The sequence below is a fragment of the Prinia subflava genome, chromosome 29 (assembly GCF_021018805.1).
Source record: "Prinia subflava isolate CZ2003 ecotype Zambia chromosome 29, Cam_Psub_1.2, whole genome shotgun sequence".
NCBI classification, from domain to species: domain Eukaryota; kingdom Metazoa; phylum Chordata; class Aves; order Passeriformes; family Cisticolidae; genus Prinia; species Prinia subflava.
Genome location: NC_086275.1, coordinates 1,650,722 through 1,670,252, shown reverse-complemented (window position 1 = coordinate 1,670,252; position 19,531 = coordinate 1,650,722). Strand labels below are relative to the sequence as shown.

At 52.1% G+C, this 19,531-nt stretch overlaps 1 protein-coding gene across 2 annotated transcripts in view; it reads right to left on the bottom strand.

Moving 5' to 3' along the window:
- Window positions 1-3,893: 3,893 nt before the first annotated feature.
- UNC5D (unc-5 netrin receptor D) overlaps window positions 3,894-19,531 on the bottom strand; it is an 82,345-nt gene continuing 66,707 nt past the window's right edge. For both annotated transcript variants that reach the window (XM_063420030.1, XM_063420031.1), the window contains exons 11-16: window positions 18,547-18,715; window positions 17,332-17,559; window positions 15,109-15,258; window positions 12,436-12,600; window positions 10,358-10,536; window positions 3,894-8,790 (exon numbers count right to left, since the gene is read on the bottom strand). In XM_063420030.1, coding sequence (XP_063276100.1) covers window positions 8,595-8,790; window positions 10,358-10,536; window positions 12,436-12,600; window positions 15,109-15,258; window positions 17,332-17,559; window positions 18,547-18,715 — 1,087 coding nt within the window. In that variant the 3' untranslated portion in view covers window positions 3,894-8,594. The remainder of the gene's footprint in view (window positions 8,791-10,357; window positions 10,537-12,435; window positions 12,601-15,108; window positions 15,259-17,331; window positions 17,560-18,546; window positions 18,716-19,531) is intronic.

The following is a 19,531-nucleotide window of genomic DNA, read 5'->3' as shown; positions in this document are numbered from 1 at the left end:
GCTCGTTCCCTGCCCCCAGCCCTGCCCTGATCCCTGCCCAGCCCCAGCCAGGTGCTCCCCGACACTGCTCCAAGGCACGGAAAATCCTCTCCTGGGCATCCCCCAGCCCAGCCGAGCTCTGCCAGCCCCAGACCCCCGTGGTTCCATCCAGACAGAGCCCTGACAGCAGAGCTCCCCTCCTCAGCTGCTGAATTCCCTTCTTGCCCAAGCTCTGCTGCTGTCCCACCTCCCCGGGCCTCTGAGCGCCTCAGGATCATTTTCTGTGTGGCTTTTTTCAGGATGGTGCCGTTGTTTGCAGCTTGAAACGCTTCCTTTGCAGGGAATTAAATTGATGTTATTTCCTGGCTGATCTCGGGGTCCCTCCCAGCCGGATGGTCAATAACGGGCACACTAATGACATTAATTACGGTGTGAGCACCCTGACTTTGGGCAGCCAGTGACCCGAGCCCTCTCCATTTCTGCGCTCAGCTGAGTTAAGAGCTCTGCAAAGCGCTGAGCTGGCCCGGGGCGCTCAGGTGATGCCGCTTTGTCCTTGGGCAGTGTCACACCCCGGGGAGCGAGCGCAGCTTTCCTGGGGAAGGGAAAATGTCCCGGCCAAGCAGAGCCCGGGGGTCACTCAGTGCGTGTGACAGCAGGAGAAGCTCTGGTGACACCCCTCGGAGCAGGACAAGGTCTGGTGACAACCCCCAGAGCAGGACAGGGTCTGGTGACACCCCCCAGAGCAGGACAGGGTCTGGTGACACCCCTCAGAACATTCCCGGTGCTGTTGGGATTAATTATGGAGATATTGAGGTGATTTCCCTGCTCAGAGACAGCAAAAACGTCCTGGAAGTGTCAGGAAGGATGGAGGGAGCTGTGAAATTCCCCTTGCGAAGCATCAGAGCCACAGGAGCATCCCTGGGCCTGTCAGGAGCTCGGGGAAGGTTTTTATTCCGTGTGCTCCCTGCTCTGCCCAGGGACCACCCGCTCCCTTTTTTATTAATGTCAGAAGATGTTTCCAGCCCTGCAGGGCACAGGCAGCATTTCCCAGCTGGCCTCGTTATTAATTCAGCCCCAAAATTTCAATTCCAGCCAGCCCGAGGTGAGGCTCCTGCTCTCCCTGCTCCGGCAGGTCCCCAACAGCAACCTCTGCTGCCTCATTTCCATTTTTTATCTGCAGCAGCGCCAGGCCCTGGCATTAAAATGAGTGGAGAAAATGGGCTCTGCCTGTCCCGGGTATTTCCTAAAGGAGCCCGGGTGTAACTCATTCCTCAAGGAGAACCAGGGGGAAATGCACTTTTAAAGAGCAGAATCCCTTTTTTTTTTTGGTGGAAACCTTTTGCTGTAATCTCTGTAAACTCCGGAGCAGGGCTTTAATGAGCCTGGTGTTTGCAGAGAGCTCCGAGCGCCTTCCACGGCAGGGAGAATTAAACAGAAATGATTACTGAGGGCCGGGACGCAGGGAAGGAAAACCACAGCGCCTTTCCCAAAGTCAGAATTTTAATTGACTTTCTGCGAAGATAAACGGTGAAGTTCTCTCCCCAGGAATGTGGAGTGCAGAGGTTTCAGCCCTGTCACAGCCCCCGAAATCGGTGACAAATCCTTTCAGGAGCGGCTGTCACTCCTCGGCAAGGCTCTAAATCGGGCAGGAGCTCAAGGTACTTTTTCTTCCCTTGCATTTGAATGTTGCTGGTGTTTCCACAAGCCCGGGATCTCTGTTCCTTGTTTCCTGCTCAGTCCCAGCTCCCGGAATCTGACAGGAGACCGTGATAATGAGCAGTAAATAATTGCTAGCCGTGGGCAAGTGTCTGAGCAGGAGGCAGAATTCCAGGTAATGAGGGGGAAAATTCATCTGTACATGCACGAAGTGGGGCTGAGGAAATGCAGGGTCCTGCTCCCAGAGGTGTTTGTCACCCACAGACGGGCTGACATTTCTCAGAAGAGCTCAGCTGCTAATTAGCACCTGTAAAAATCAGATTTTTTTAGCCCCAGGAGTTCCAGGAGTGGCTCAGGTGTTCCTCAGTGCCCCAGAGCCTTGGGGTGGGTTTTGGGAAGGGCTTTGGGGTCAGTTTGTGTCCGGGTGAGGCCTCAGGCACTGCCCAGAGCTGGGGACACGGTGGGCTCCAACAAAGGGCAGCTCTGGCTGCTCTGGGGGAAATGCTTGGCTGGGGAAGGCGCCACTTCTGCTATTTTATTTTTTTTGTTGTTGTTTAGATTTGACTTTGCTGGTGTTGATTTTGGGCTCTGCCTTGGATACTCGCAATCAGCACGGAGCTCTTGGCCACCAGGTCTGATGGGAAGGTTTGATTTTACTCCACTCAAAGGTAAATTAAAGCTTCTCCTCTCCCCCCCTCCAGGTTCTGGAGCTGAGCTCAGCTCGGTGAGCAAAGCTTTGAGGGCACAGAGGGATTTTTATTTTTTTTTTCTGTGGGAATTTTGTCCGGGCCCTGCTGCCCTCCCTGCGTTCCTGGAAAGTCTTGAATAATCAAACGGGTCATTTCTGCTCAGCTCTGTAATTTATTGTCCCACCGAACCCAGATCTTCTGAATGTTAATGAAAAAAATCCCCCATCAGCCCGGCTGATGCCATTCTGCTTTATGACCTTATTAAATCTCGCACTTTCCCATCGTGTGGTGACAATTACTGCAGGACAGGCCGGGGCTGCTGCCACCAGCACTCAGCGCTGTCAGCGCCACGGGCCCGAGATTTACACCCCCCGACAGTCCGGAGAGACATTTTTACACTCCTGACAGGATTATATAACAAGAGAAAAGGCCATTAACAAATACAAAGGAATAAGCGCCGGGGAGAGGGCAGGTGAGGAATGGGCAGTAAATCCCCGGCTCTGGCAGGAGGTAATAAAATCACCTTGCTGCAAGATTTAATGACCCCGCGGAGAGGGGGTGATGCTGGCACCCCGCACCCCCTGGGCACAGCCAGCCCTGCCCGGGGTGGCCGGGTCCCTGCGGTGTCCCCAGGTGGGCACAGCCAGTCCTGCCCGGGGTGGCCGTGTCCCCGCGGTGTCCCCAGGTGGGCACAGCCAGTCCTGCCCGGGGTGGCCGTGTCCCCGCGGTGTCCCCGGGTGGGCACAGCCAGCCCTGCCCTCCCTGCAGGGCACTAAATGCCAACATTTGGTGTTTTCACACTCCCGCAAAGCCGGGGGTATTTTTATTTTTTTTCCCCATCCTGAGAATTTCTCGGCTCTCTCCCTGGTTTCAGTGGCTGCTCTTGATGCCTTGGGAAGGCTGACCTGGAGCAGAGACTGGACAGAGCTAAGAGAATAAAATAGAGATTTATTGAAAGGCCTTGAAGGTTGAACCTTGGGCAGGACAAGAACCTGGCCAGGGCTGAACTAAGGTGGACCCAAAATGGGCACAAAATAGACACAAAATGGGCACAAAATAGACCCAAAATGTAAAACCGATTTGGGGCTGCCCCTGTGTTGGAAGTGTCACCTTGGGATTTTTGTGCTTCCAGAAGGGCAGAAATGCCCAAGCCAGGACCTTCCCCTTGCAGCAGGAGTTTTGGGTGGCTGCTCCTGAGAGTGCAGGGCCAGGAACTCCTCAGGACATTTCCCTGCAAACACAATTAATCAATTAACCTTGTTTTACAGGGCTGAGGGGGGCCCTGACAGGAGCTGGGCTGGCTGGGTGGGCTGATCTCAGCTCTAGAGTGGGCAGGAAAATGCTGTGGGGTTATCCTGATTTATGTCCCACCCCTCTGCTCTGCCTGGATTAATGGATGGATTAAATAATTAACCCCTTTTATTCCGTAGGGTGAGTGCCATGGGCAGTGTCCCCCATGGAGGGTTCATGGTGGGAACGTGCTGGGGGCTTTGTCCTCCCTCAGTCTCCTCAGGAAGGGTTTGGGGGCTGTTGTTGGCCCCAGCAGTGAAAGGACAGCAGGGCCAGGTGTCAGTAAAAGACTCTTTATTCATAAATAGCTGATATCCATAATTCCCATCTGTACATCTCTCTCCGAAGGCCGGGGCCCTACAGGTCTGAAACTCTACAGAAAACATCCAAAGTGTCCACTGTGACTTCTCCAGGACAATAGAACACAGCTGGTTGGCATTACCAAATATATATATATGTATATATATTTATATATCTACATGTGCTGAAAAAAGAAGCCAGTGCAGCCTTTTCCAAGGAGTCTCTCCCAAGTATTTTCACTGTACAACATTCAGAATTTACATTGATAGAACAAGGCACAGAAAGTGTGGTATGAAGCCAAGGCCATGCTTTTGATTCCATTTCTGTCTCCCTCCCCACTCCTTCAGCTTCATCCTCAAGAAAGGGCCCAGAGCTCTGCCCTCCTTCACCCCAAACACGCCGAGCCCGGGCCAGGGAGGGATGCTCAGGCAGAGCAGCCAAGAACCGACCACTTCACAACCTATTCTTTGCAAAAATAAAGGAGCAGAAGAGAAAAGAGGTCTCTCTAGAGGAATACTTGACTTTTTTTCCTCTTTTTAGGAATTATTTGTATTTTGTGTTGGATTGGGTTGAAGTTTCTCGTCCCACTTTCACCTCAGAACTGCCGGGGTTCAGCTCCTGCCCTTGCTCAGGAGCCCTGTAAATCATTTTAACCTGACCCCATCCATTGCCCATCTGTGTTTGCTGTCACAGAAACGCCCCGGCCTCTGCTGGAGCAGTGCCAGGGAGGAATTTCAGCAAATCCCAGGAATGGAGAGCGCAGGAAAATCCCGAGCAGGGGGACCTGGCCAGGCTCCGGGTGAGGGAGGTTCACCCTCTCCTGCCCAGGTGAGACTCCCTGGGGGAATCAGCCAAGGAAAGGCCAGAGAGGCAGCCCTGGAGATCATCCACGGTTGCCAAGGACTTAAAAATCTCATTTCCTGTTTTCCACTCGGTTAATTGCCAGCCAAGAACTAACGAAGCTCTTTGCTGCAATCTGTGTTTTGCAGGCAGAAACAGCCTGGAAAAAGAAGGTTCAGGTGGGGAGCAGAAGCCCAGCCCGGTCCCTCCCTTGTTTAACTCACCGTGGACCTGAGCTGTCTCTTCCTTTTGTGGGAAATATTCTCTGGAATGGATCAGTTCTTGAATGCTTTAACACTCACCCAGCACTGCCTTGCCAGTGGGAGAGAAGAATGGACCTGCAGTGTGATGTGAATATCCTGGGCCCTGCAGAAGCCCCTTCTTGGTGATTTATAGTGAAATAGATTCTCTAAAGCCAGCAGTGCCCAGCCAGAGAGGGGAGAGCAGCTGCAGCCAGAGATACAAGCAAGGACAAAAGCAGTTCCCCGGATTTTAAGAGAATTGTGTTGGTATCTTTTCATCTATTACAAAAATCCCAATAAAATTTCTGTGGGAGTGCAGGGCGGTACGAAATGGAAATGAGCTTTATGGTGCTGGCGGAGCTGGGAGTCATTTTTAAAATGCAGCCATTAGTCTGCAATGAGTCATGGCACAGAAATACCTGGGCAAAGTGCTCAGGAAGATGAAAATCTATTGAAGCAGATTCTTTGGTGATGTAAAATCAGAATGGCTCTTTCCCCTGAGCAGAGCCAGGGCAGCCACGTGGAATCTACAGGGGGAAAATCACATTTCTCTTTCTTTTACTTTCTAGTTCGGGAAAATTGTTTTTCAGATATCATAATTTATACAACAGAAGAAAGGAATTAATTTTTAATTTCTGGCCTCTAATCCTTTCCCAGGTGCTCCTCCACATCTGTGTTTTGGGTCAAATCATATAAATATGTGCACAGATTTCCAAAAGGTCTTTTAAGAGAAAGGGAGAAAGGAAATAAATATTGGGGGCATTTCTGGTTCATTTGAAGAATACAAGAGCATCAGAAGAGGCAGGAATAGGAAGGAAAACTCAAGAGTTGTTGATTCAGGTTCTCAAAGAGTGAGATCAGCAACAAGGAACTGCTTCAGCCAAAGGGAAAAAAAACCAGGGAACACAACGTGAGGGTTGACATCCAACTGTGCCCTGCCCCGGCCACAGGGGAACAGTTCCCTTTGGGAATGGTCCAGGTTGGACATTTACTCCTTCCAGGCATGAACTCGGTGGGATTGTGGTGGAACTGGGGCTCTGCTGTGGGGCCGAGGTCCCTGTGAGCCGGGCTTTGGGGTCAGCCCAGCCCCTGTGAGCCGGGTCCCTGTGAGCCGGGCTTTGGGGACAGCCCAGGTCCCTGTGAGCCGGGCTTTGGGGACAGCCCAGCCCCTGTGAGCCGGGCTTTGGGGCCAGCCCAGCCCCTGTGAGCCGGGCTTTGGGGTCAGCCCAGCCCCTGTGAGCCGGGCTTTGGGGTCAGCCCAGCCCCTGTGAGCCGGGCTTTGGGGTCAGCCCAGCCCCTGTGAGCCGGGCTTTGGGGTCAGCCCAGCCCCTGTGAGCCGGGCTTTGGGGTCCCAGGTCTCTGTGAGCCGGGCTTTGGGGTCAGCCCAGCCCCTGTGAGCCGGGCTTTGGGGTCCCAGGTCTCTGTGAGCCGGGTCTCTGTGAGCCGGGTCTCTGTGAGCCGGGTGTGCTGCCCGGGGCTCTGCAGAGCTCCCGGGGTGCTCCCAGGGCGGAACCCCGGCTGTTCCCTGGGGAAAGGTTGCAGGGCTGAGCTCCCCGAGCTCCTTTCGGGATGTGGGGGAGCTCTGGGAGGCAGAGCAGAGGACTCAGCTTGGGGAATGGCCCTGCAGCCCCCGGGCTGTGCTGGGGACCCCAGCCCAGCCTGCAGCAGAGCCGGAGCTGCTCCGAGGCGCTGAGAACAAATTCCCTGCCGGAGACAGACCCGGGCTGGTTTCCCCGACAACGGCAGCTCGCAGACGCTCCCTGGATGCCATCCCTTGTTTTGTTTTTTCTGATGCCTGACATTTTGTCCAACCAAGAACAGGTTTCTGAGGGGGAGGACTGGCAGTCACTGGAGCTGCAGTCCCAGCCCTGCGAGGAGCATGTGCTGCTGGAGCAGCCACAGCTTGCAGCCGGTATTTCTGTCTGCCCCGAAATCTGCCCCTGCACCGGGAGCCTCCTGCCAGGCTGCAGGGCACGCTGAGCCGCAGGAGGGGTGTGCACAGCTCCCAGGATTTCAGCTCTCGGGATTTCAGCTCCCAGGATTTCAGCTCCCAGGATTTCAGCTCCCAGGATTTCAGCTCCCAGGATTTCAGCTCTCGGGATTTCCAGCTCCCAGGATTTCAGCTCCCAGGATTTCAGCTCTCAGGATTCCAGCTCTCAGGATTTCCAGCTCTCAGCCTGTCCCTGAGCCGGGCAGCAGTGACACTGGCGATTCCAGAGCAGCAGGAGCAAGGGCAGAGTTGTTGTTGCTGTCGTTGTTGTCGCTGTTCAGATTTTCCCACTGCAGTCCTGGGTGAGGGAACAATTCCTGGGGGCTGTCGTGCTGCTCTCAGCCAAACACGGGGCTAAAACAGCCCCAAATCCTTGTTGTGGGTTTCCTGCATTTCCACAAAGCTCCCAGTGCCTCATTTCTGTGCCTGTTTCTCCTGGCTGTGCCCCTGGCAGCCACACGGACTGAGGAGCAGCCCGGCTATGGTGAAGGATGGGAGTGAAAAGCAGGGACAGAACAATGGTGAGGTTTGGCTCAGGACCAGCTCCACCAGTCACTCACTCGCTCACAGTGACCTCTTTTTGGTTTGGTTGAAGTCATAAATCATATTTGTATGAAATGGATAAAAAACGAGGCGAATTCTCTGGTTAGATTCAGATTTTGGGGGTAAATGCTATTTGTAACTAAACCAAGGTAACACAGCCAGCTCTGGATCCTGTGAAATTCCCAAATTGTGCAACGGAATCAAGGCCAGTGCCGAGGGGGGTTTGTGGTTTCAACCTGAAACCAAACCAAAATGAAGCTGTGCTGGTTGCCTTCACCTTTAGCTCAACCAAGGAGCGTGAAGTAATAAAAATAAATGTCTCAACTTGCTAAAATAGGGCTGGAAATTTCCCGTGTGTTATTTGGTTATTTAAATCCACCCCCAAAGACAGTTTTTGACGAAGAAAGTTTGCAGACGTAGAAAATTAGAAAATTCCTCTTGCGTGTGCACAGCCCCCAGTCTCAGAGAAAAGGGGTTTGTTCTGGAATTTTGGTAACAGAGCAGGCAGCAAAGCTCTGCAGCAAATGTACATTCATTAAGGGGCTGAATTTTTAAAACAAATTATTTGGAGTACACATGACATGAAATAATTATGAGATCTTCTAACTCCTCCAACATCTGAACAGGATAAGGCCAAATTCTCAGTTTTCCTGTAGCAGACATAAAGTGACAACGTGATGGGATTTTAAACCATTCTCGAAGTGAGAAACCTTTTCACCAGGACTAACCTCCAGTGGCTCGAAATATCCAACATTATTTGTTGATTTTCACTAGGCATTACATGAACATGACTGTTCCTAAACACACAAGAACATTTACCTCTTATGGCTCTGTGTCTCTCCCTCCTGCCCCGGGACTGACACAGGGCAGTCTGGGGCACCAAAAGTGGATTTAAGTGGAGGAGGACAAGGAGAAGCTTCTTTTCCCCATCACCAGAGGTTTTTTTAGCAGGGCCGTTCTGCTCCTGGCAGTGCCACTGCTCTGGGGTGAGTTCCATCCCCAGGGGCACCGGACCCTGCCGTGGCGCCGGGGCAGGGCCGGGCAGGTCCTGGCAGGGCAGAGGGGCTACAGCCCCTTCCTGCTGCAGGGGAACTCGGGCTCCTCGGGCTCTGGCCCGTCCGAGGGGTTGGAGTGTGTCCTTCCAATCTCCTCCAGGGCGCAGGCCAGCGAGTCCAGGTCGCCGTCGTGCTGGTGCCGCGCCTCCCACAGGTCCAGGATGACGGCGGAGGGGCTGCCCTGCGCCGCGAAGAACGACAGGTTCCTGCAGGAGGGAGAGAAAGGCATGAGGAGCTGAGCCCTGGGGAAATAAAAACCATAAAAACCCTCCAGCAGGGCTGGGGGTGAGCTGAGCAGCCCCCGGGGTGCTGGGTCCTCACGTTACACAACCCTTTTATCTGGGATTTTCTGTTTGGTTCATGCGCTGTTTTTAGGACCCTGCAGGGGTGATTTGCACAGAGTTTGGTAAAACAAAGTGTTTACCCAAAACTGCTTTTCCTTTGGCTCAGACGTGGTTTATTGAGGTTCCCACGCACAGCAAGAGGCCAATGGAAAGTTACTTTGCTTGATTTAAGTATTCCTCTGCTCTCCTGGGAACACATTCATAGAGTCTGTGACAATCAGAAAATATTTTTGTGAGGGAGCTGCCTCCGCCAATTTAATTTAGCCAAGCGGAAAAAGCAAAGCAAGAAGTAAATTGGTTTTTACAGCATCTTTCAGTTTTAATAATCATAATATTATTACTCCTAACAGTAGACCATGACTGTCTCTTTTAAAGATGTCTTTCCCTTAAAAAAAAAAAAAATCTGCAGGATTCATTTTGGAATAGGAAATGCACCCATGAGAGCCAAGGGGAGTTGCCTGGGGGAAGGTGCAGCCTCCTAACTGCTTTGAACAACTCTTTCCAAGTGGATAAAATCCTTCTGCAGCCTGAGGGTGGCCAGAGGAGTGTCCAGCCCAGGGCGAGGAGCTGCCAGCTCTGGGCAGCTGAAATGAGGAGTGAGCCCCACTCAGTCCCGAGAGCAGCAAACAAACAACCCAGCCCTGAGCAGGCAGCAATTCCAGCCCTGAGCAGGCAGTGATTCCCTCAGGAGCCCCAGCCCTGAGCAGGCAGTGATTCCCTCCAACCCAGCCCTGAGCAGGCAGCGATTCCCTCCAACCCAGCCCTGAGCAGGCAGCGATTCCAGCCCTGAGCAGGCAGTGATTCCCTCCAGGTGCCCCAGCCCTGAGCAGGCAGCAATTCCCTCCAACCCAGCCCTGAGCAGGCAGCAATTCCCTCCAACCCAGCCCTGAGCAGGCAGCAATTCCTCTCAGGAGCCCCAGCCCTGAGCAGGCAGCGATTCCAGCCCTGAGCAGGCAGTGATTCCCTCAGGAGCCCCAGCCCTGAGCAGGCAGTGATTCCCTCAGGAGCCCCAGCCCTGAGCAGGCAGTGATTCCCTCAGGAGCCCCAGCCCTGAGCAGGCAGTGATTCCCTCAGGAGCCCCAGCCCTGAGCAGGCAGCAATTCCAGCCCTGAGCAGGCAGTGATTCCCTCAGGAGCCCCAGCCCTGAGCAGGCAGTGATTCCAGCCCTGAGCAGGCAGTGATTCCAGCCCTGAGCAGGCAGTGATTCCAGCCCTGAGCAGGCAGTGATTCCAGCCCTGAGCAGGCAGTGATTCCCTCAGGAGCCCCGGCCCTGAGCAGGCAGTGATTCCAGCCCTGAGCAGGCAGTGATTCCCTCAGGAGCCCCGGCCCTGAGCAGGCAGTGATTCCAGCCCTGAGCAGGCAGTGATTCCAGCCCTGAGCAGGCAGTGATTCCCTCAGGAGCCCCAGCCCTGCCCAGGGCCCTGCTCACCTGCTGATGTTGTTCTTCTGGGCCAGCATCTGCCAGTCCTTGCCCTTGGCGCCGGGCGTGTCGAAGGTGGCGCAGATGCGCTGCCGGATGGAGCGCGGGATCTTGAACGCCTTGGGGCCCAGCTGGGCAGGGAAGGCGCTGTCCTCGTGGCCAAAGAAGGCGATGCTCTCCCTCTCAGCCTGCAGGGAAAGGGAGAGTCAGACCTGGGCCTCGGGCTCCTGCTGCCGCCTGAACTGACAGCAGGAAATGACTGAGCGAGAGGTGCTGCTGTGTTTGTGAAAGAACAACATCACCAGGACCTGTGCATAAAAACCTTTAAAATGGTGTTATTTCCCTTCCACGAGCTTGCGCTTTTTTTGGTTATTTTTGTGTTACAGAGCAGTGCTGGGTTTCTAAATCTTTAATTGCTTAAACCCGAAACATGGACACACAAATTTGCGTTTGCTCCTCTCTTTCTTTGGGGTTTTTTAAACACCTGAACTCTTTAAGCACCTCAGCTCTCCCAGCCTCTCTGGAATCCAGGTCCTTTGCGGATCTGGCCCCTCTTTTCCCATGGAACCCACCAGTCTTGCATAACCGAGTCAAATTTCAGTGCATTACTCATCCGAGAGTGACACAGCGTCAATATTAACCAGCAGGATGGTGCAGCCCCCACCCAACGTTTGTGACACGTCCCCAGGGCCGGGCAGGCTCAGCCTGGGTGCTGCAGGAGATGCTGCTCCCTGCACGTGTGAGATAAGCACAGCGACCCCGGCTCTCAGGGGATTGTCACACACGGAGCAGCTCCGGGGGGGAGTTGTCACTTGTAGATTTATTTTGCAGTCAAATTATCCTCCCTCTTCAATCACTGCTGGAGACAGGCATGAGAAAGCCTTCCGGAGCAGCAAATCTGCTTGAAGCAGAACTGGAACATGCTCTGGGGACTTGTGTACAGACAGGGCCCTTAAAAACACAGCAGAGAACGGGGACAAGGCAGCAGCAACACGGGCTGGAGACACAGAGAGTGACAGAGGGGTTTGATGAAATAACAGAAAAGGAGCAGAAGACACTTGGCCAGTTCTGAGGAGTTTTTACACAGGATTATGTTCGTGCTGCTCTTGTCCAGCTGCTGCACTCCCTGCTCAGAGCATTTGTGGGTGTAGAGCTCTAATCCAGAAGTATTAATCTGGATTAATCAACAAAGATGCTCAAAAAAACGCAGCTGCTGAAGTTCCCGTGGCTGTGGGACAGAGCAGCAGCTTGCTCAGCTGTAGGTCTGATTTCTTTTAGCCATGAGCCACCAGTCCCCATGAGACACAGTCTGTACCCCTGTCCCCAACCCTCAGCGCTCTGCAAGAGCTTCCTGCGAGAAAACTGCAACCACCAACCCAACCAATCAATTATTAAATTATTGATAAATTATTGTTAGTGCTGCAGAGTCTCTGTGCCTTGATTTCTGCAGGAAATGGGATCTGCAAGGCTTTAAACCCTGGCTACAGCTTTGAGCAAAAACTACACGAGGAAAGGACAAAAACGAGGAGGGAGAGAGGCGGTGCCCCATCCCTGCAAGGGTCCAAGGGGCTTGGAGCAACCTGGGATGGTGGAAGGTGGCTCTGCCCATGGCAGAGGTGGGACTGGATGGGCTTTGAGCTCCTTCCAACCCATCCAAACCCAACCCAACGCAACTCAAACCAACGCAATCCAACCCAACACAACTCAAACCAACGCAACCCAACGCAACTCAAACCAACGCAATCCAACCCAACGCAACTCAAACCAACGCAATCCAACCCAACACAACTTAAACCAACGCAATCCAACCCAACACAACTTAAACCAACGCAATCCAACCCAACACAACTCAAACCAACGCAATCCAACCCAACACAACTTAAACCAACGCAATCCAACCCAACACAACTCAAACCAACGCAATCCAACCCAACACAACTCAAACCAAACCAACCCAACCCAACGCAATCCAACCCAACCCAACGCAACACAACTCAAATGAACCCAACGCAACCCAAACCAACCCAGCCCAGCCCGGCCCAGCCCAGCCCGGCTCCACGAGCCCCTCTCCCCAGGGCAGGGGTTACCTCGAGCACGGCGGTCTGGACGTGCAGCAGCAGCTCGTGGCCCTGCAGCTGCCGCACGCTGACGGTGCAGCACAGCTGGCTGGTGGCGGCGCTGAAGCGCTCCAGGGAGAAGGCGCCGAGCAGGGGCCGGGGGCCGCCGCGCCACACGCGGGAGAACGGCACCTCCTGGGGGACAGGGACACGTCAGGGGCAGGGGACACGGCCACAGGGGAGCACCCACGCCCTGCTCTGCTGGGGTGAGCTCAGGGAGGATCCCTGCAGCTCTGGGCAGCACAAAGGCAAAAAATGAGGATTCTGTTTGTGCACGCTGAGGTGTGGCAGTGAGTGACAGCTCAGGGCTTGTCCAGGGAAACAAGCAATGGCAGACCCTTCAAAAAGATGCTTAAAGACACTTAAAAAATACACTTCACTTCCTCCCCCTTGGCAGGATCAGGATTCCCCTCTGTGTCTCCTTGGAATCACCTTGTAACCAAGGAAAGGAAATCCCACTGGGAGCTGCCCTGGCCCTGCCCTGCTGTCCCCTGGCTCCCTGCCTGTCCCCTGGCTCCCTGCCTGTCCCCTGGCTCCCTGCCTGTCCCCAGCCCCAGGCTGGATCCCAGCTGGGAGCAGCAGCAGCAGCAAGATGCTCACAGTGATGAAGGAAACATTAGCAAAGTGTTAGAAGTGGAGGAACTGTAATTAGATTTTTTTCAGGGTGATCATCTCTGCTCTCACTTGGAGTAGAAGAATCGCTCAGCTGAAAGGAGTCGTGTGAAACAATGCGGAGCAGCAAGGAGTGCTGGAACAATGAGTGGTTGGAGCATTCCAGGACACTCTCAGCTCCATTCTGCCTCTATAATTAAGCTCCTTGCAGACAGAGGGGCTGTAAATCATCTCACGCCCCAGGCAGAGCTGGATCCTCCAGGAGACGCAGGATGGGAGGCAAAGAGCTGCTCTGAGCAGCCAGAGGTGCCTGCCCAGCCCCTGCCATGCCCATCCCTGCCCTGCCTGCACCCCCAGGGATCCCCGGTGGGACGGGAGCCAAGCCCTGGGCAGGACAAACACGGGCTCTGAGCAGAGTCTGCAGCAATCCTGGTGCCACCTGCCATCAGCTGCCTTCCAGCAGCTCCTCAGTGTGATCTCTTCATCTGCTCCGGCCTTGGAGCAGGATGGATGCTCGTCTGAGACATCATTTCCATAAATCCTCCCTCCCCACGCTGCCCAGGGAGGTTTTGGTGCTGGACCAGAGACATTCCTGGAACAGGCTGTGTTCAGTTGTTCCTGCCAGGCAGCACAAGCAGCTGCTCTCACAGGGTGGGACGTAGGAGAGGAACCCAGGGAACACTGGAAGAAACTCCACGAGCAAAAATAGATTCTCTCCTCTATAAAGAGGCTGGAACCAAACCAGAGCTGTCACCAGACTCTTCACTGCGAGGGAAGCACAGAGCCAGGGGAGGTTCTGCAGCTCCTCTTAGGAACAGTGATTGAGTTTCTGAGCTGTCCAAGCCAGCCCAGTCACTCTCAGTTATAAAATGTAAATATTCCTCTGGGTCAGGGCAGCCCTGGCTCAGCCCGTTCTGGCACAGAGCTTTTGCACAGGTTTTTTTTTAGCCCTGGGTCCCTGCTCTGATCAGGCTCTAAGTGGCATTTGGAGGTTGAATTCCAGTCCACCACAGACATTTATTCTTTGTGTTTGGACAAGGGATTAGGAGACAATAAATTAATCAAAGTATGGAGCTCTATAATCTGCTGAGGGCAGAAGTGAATTTGTAGCATTAAGAGGAAACTCCTGTGATTTGATTTTCTTTTGGGCACACACTGGCAGGGTCTGCTGGAGAACTGGGACATCCTAACCCTGTTTGGTTTGGCTCTTAAAATACAGGTGAGAACAACCAAAACACTGAAAAGCTCTTCTCCCTAATCAACCAAAAAGGATTAATTTATCTCATTTCTTAAATTGCAGCTCGAATTACCCCCACGTTGCTAACGAGGAGAGGCTTGCTCTGGCTCTGGCTCTGTGTTTATAACTTTCAGAGCCCATTACCCTCATGTTTTGGGGAACGTGGCAACACATTTAAAATGGGGTTTTTGCCAAAACCCTGGAGGATGGATAATTGTGTCTCTGCTTCTGGGAGAAGGGAGATTGTACATTCTAATTGAGTGCTGTATTTTAAAACCAACCCACTCCATGTGCCAGCACATTCCTTAGGATTTCCAGTCATCAAAATCCTTGGAAATTCTTCTTTTGTTTTGATTTTTCCTCTTCGGTTTTCAACAGCCTCTTTAATTAATGGAGAAGAGAAAAACCAATTTGCTGCTCTTCAGTTCTAATGCTTGGTCTGTGTGTGCTGTGATTTGAACTCGTGGTTACATTTAAATGTCATTTTTAGCCATATTTCCATAGATATATCAAAACTGGAATGACAGATATTAGAAACATCTTGAGGAGTGGTTAAGTTTGAACAGGAGGAATATTTGCATTCTGTTGGAGGCAACTGAAATGAGGGAAAGCACAAGCATTTCTGTAAAATGACAAATTTACAGCATTCTGGTATAAACGAAATCTGTGTTTTCCAGAACCAAAAGGCAACATGTTTTTGTTAAATGCTCGGGAGGTTTAAAGCTTTTGAAATAAAAAGAACTTTGGTTTCCTCTGTGTTCTGTCCCCAGGGAAGCAGGTGAGGTGCCAGGTACCTGACAGGCAGTGAAGGGTTTGATTCTCCACAGGAAGGGAGGGACGTCCAGCACCGAGATCTGGAGGCTGCAGGTGTTGCCTTTAAAATGCAGAAGTTTGGGTTCCTCCAGCAACTGCCCCCCTTGGAGTCTTTCATCTGAAACCACTTCCTGCAAGGGAGGAGGAGAGAATATTTTCAATATTAGGAGCAAACCCCAAATCCAGTGAAAATCCCTCAGTGGAGGGCCCAGTCTCCCCCATGGTGTTGAATGCACAGTGGAGTTTCTCGTGCACAGATGGGTTTGATATTTCTATTTCTATTTCCCCAAAGGCTGGGTCTGGGCACTGCCAGCCCCATTTCTGGACACTGGTGGTGGCTGGACACTGAATTTCAGCTGTCTCCCCTCTGCAACGCCCCCAGTGCAGCCCAGCACAGCTGGACTCGAGAGCAGCTGTGCTGGGGAACTTCTCTCAGGGCTTTTCAGAGCCCTCAAACACTTCAGGTGAAATAATTCACTTCCATTTCCCACCTCTGGGGCACTTTCAGAATCACTGCACAAGACCCTGCGCAGTGTGAAGGGCAGGCTCTGGGCAGGGGTTTGCACTACAGCCCTCCAGAGCTCTGTTCCAAGAGAAATTTTAATGTAATTCTGTGAATTTAAAAAATAATGGCAAAAAAAAAAAAAAATCACCCCTGCCTGTACTTAAGCAATGTTTATTCCTGTGCTGCTGCAGTAAAAACACCAGTGAGGAAGGAAAGGTTGCAGAAGTCTTTAAGAATCAGCAGGCAAGCAGTGCTTCCAAATTACCCTTCTTAATCCACATAAATTATACCAAATCTGTGTCCATCCGAGGGGTTTAGTGCCCATCAGGACCAAAGTCGTTGCCAGAGGAGCTCCTGGAATCACTGTGACCTTCTGAAAACTCAGTGCTCGAGCTCTCTGAAACCGCACTAATGGATTCCTATTATAAACCAATTTTTAGAGGCATTTACGTTGGTTTAACCCCTGGTGGTTGGGCTCATGTGAAGGAAGAAATTGGGAGACTTCAGTTTTTTGTTTCCAGCCACGAGGAGAGCAGATTTTTTTTTTCAAGAATAATTATTATTCTCAAAATCCCTTGAGCGTGTTGGATGTTTTGGACGCTCTGTGAGTGCTGCTCTGCCTTCGGTGACAGACGTGGGGCTCCTCCCACAGCAGCAAATTCTGGGCAAAACACAAAGGACTTGGGGCTCTCCAGTTTTGGGAGCCAGGAGTTTCCCAGCACACTCAGAACTTCACAAAGGCCCAGGTCAGCTGCTGGAGGAGCAAAGACGGTTTGACACAGGGAAAAGTCAAAAGGAAGGGAATTTTGTCTCTTACATGAACCTGCACCGTGCAGGATTAACTGTCAAACACGACTTGGCAACCCCAACTCTGATATTTTATCCAAAAACCTCTGTAATTCCCCATGTTCCGCAGGAACTGTGAGTTGCTTTTAGGGGCTGCATCATCCCAGGAATGCACGGTTGTCTCACTATCTGCAAACACCCTGCTCTCCTCCTGGGAACGCAGAGAACTGGTAATTATTCTTCTGATCATTTCCTCCAGACTCATCAGGAAGACACCGGTACCCACTAATTGTCTAAGTGTTATAAAGAGGATAATTACAAAGCCATTGTGAGCCTCTAACAATCCTTTTGGTGCCTTGGCTTTTATTAGAAGCACAGAGACAGCAGCGTGTGCTTCAGTCAGAGCCGTGGTTCCATTCCTGTGCGACAGCAAAAGGAAGGAAAAATTCATCTCACAACTGTTTGTGTTTCAGTTCCCCAAAGAGCAGCATTTTGTTAAAGCTCCTGAGTTTACCAAAAGCCAGAGAATGTCATTGTTTTGTCCTGGAACACGGTGCAGGAAAATCATTCTTCTCTCAATTGCCATGTGGGGATTGGGCTTTTTCTTTTCAAAGGAAATGCAGGAAAATTGAAGTTTTGTAAACCAGGGCTGGATGAGTCTGGGTAGCTGAGAATGTGGCAAAAAATCAGAAAGCAAACAAGAGAGTTTGGCGGCCCCAAAGCTCTCAGTGTAAATCCACAACTGCAGGGAAATAAAGGGATTTATTCCAATGGTGCAGCAGTGCTTAAAAAACCCAATATTCCCATTGGGTTAAGCTTGGGGCTGCCCAGGGAGCAAAAGGATGGCAGCATTTTATGGGGAATTTTATGGGAAAATAAAGAAAGCCCAGGGGAGCAAAGCAAAGCCATTTACCTGGAATGCACAAGGGGTGTTATCCACACAATAAACCCTCAGATTGTAATCCAGAGAATTGCAAGACAGGCAGCCAAAAACGGCGACTTTCAGCTGTCGAACGGCGCAGTCAGAGATGGGTTCCCCAATTAGGGCATAAGTTCCAAAGCTGTTTAAGAGAATGTGACAGGCATAAGGATCCAACAGGCAGTAGCAAGAAGTAGTTTCCTCTTCCACAGACATCACTTCCTGCAAAATGAAATTCAGGTTTAAAAAGAATAAAGCGAAGTCGAATCAATAGGCCTCGACAATAGGAGTCATGGCATTAATTCTTTATTTTTATTCAGTGGAATGCAGAGCACTGCTGAGAGGCAGGCTGCACTCCCAGGGAAGGGGAGAAGGGGGACTGCTTCCCTGAGTAAATATTCCCAATTTAGCCCTGAGTCAGCAGGAGGATTTATGGCCATGCCCTGTGCAGAGCTCGCTGTGTACATACAATAATAATGATGATGCCTAAGCAATTTTAGCAGCTTTTTTTTCAAGTGCTCTTGACTTTCTGGCTAATTTTTCCCCCCAATGTCAAGTTAAAAAATTACCTTGAAGGTTAAAGTCAATAAGCAAACCTTGAACAATGGCTGGGGCTTGACTTCCTTCCAGAACACCCATTACAGCCACATTTCCCTTCCTCGAAAACTCTCTCTGCTGCTCAGTCCTGCCCTGTGTCCCTGTGTCCCTGTGTCCCTCTGTCCCTCTGTCCCTGTGTCCCCTGGCCCTCTGTCCATCTGTCCATCTGTCCATCTGTCCATCTGTCCATCTGTCCCTCTCCTCAGTGACCCTGCTGTTTGAGCCCAGCACTGCCAGGGCTGCCCAAGGACCGAGTAAATCTGAATTAGGGCAATGCAGCTGGGAATGGTTGAAAGCAGAGCAAAAACCAGGCAGGGGCCCAGAGAGGGACAGGACAGAAGGACAGAAGGACAGAAGGACAGAGGGACAGAAGGACAGAAGGACAGAGGGACAGAAGGACAGGCTGCAGCCATGGGATCCACGGCTGGACTTTGTGGCCATAAATTTTTGCCCATCTTGGTAAAACACCCCAAACCAATTCTGCCGCCTCTTCACAAAATGCAAAATCTTTTTGCTGCGGTTGTTCCTCTCAGGTGTCTCTGTGTCTATCCCTGCCAGGATCCCTGCACGACCAGGGGTTGACTCCATTTCCCAGGCTGTGTCTGGGCTTACCTCCCACGTCCCCTGCTGCGTCCTCCTTTTGAGGCGGATGCTCCAGTGCTGGGGGTCGGCGTGGGCGCAGTGAGGGATGGTCAGGGCACACGGGGTGCTCACAGCCAGCTCGGGGGGCCCGCAGCTCACCTCGGGCCCCAGCAGCACCTCGGGGCCCTCCGGCTCCAGGCTTGGGGCAGCAAAGACAAGAGTGGCTGTCAGGAGTGAGAATTCCCTGAAAATATTTCAGTTCAAATCCAAGCACCTCCCTCCTCTGCTCATTTCTGCTCGTTTCATGTGGAAGCAGCAGCTGGAGATGAAACAAACCCATTAGACCCCATCTAACTCCAATCAGCGGCCGGTCAGTTTAGGACTCTGGTATTTAAAATACATTTCGAGTTGTTTAACCCAAACCCAGCTCTGAAATTGCTCTGTGCCAGCCAGCCCTGCTCTGAGCACCAGCTGCTCCCGTCCCCACCGTGCTCTGCCTTCAAACGCTGCCATCAACAATATTTTCACAGGAGCGAAGATAAAACAAATTACGGTTTAAAAAACACAGGCTCATAAATTTTTCTGGATTGAGTGTGATCTCCCTGCTTTGAGAACCCATTTGTATTCTGCAGGAGGAAGGAGCTCAGGGATTTTACGGGCTCAGGGACAGGGCTGGGCTGGAGGAGCTGGGCTGGGGAGATCCCACCAGCACAGCCCAGCTCCAGGGATCCACCCGGGCTGAGCCAGCGGGATCCTGACTCCCAGAGATGTGCACCCTGCTCTTCTCCTCTCCCACTCCAACAAATCCAACCCAGCCCCACATCCAGCTGTTTTCTGGATCTCTTGGAATAAATCCCAGGGCAGGAGCAGCGCCAGGCTGGAGGAGACTCCCCTGGACACTAAACCAGCAATTGAAACCTCTTGCCCTGCTGGCTTTGTTGCTGTTTGGTTGTATTTTAATTCATTTGGGTCCTGTGAGCCCCATGATTGGCTTCTAAATCACTGGGCATGCAGT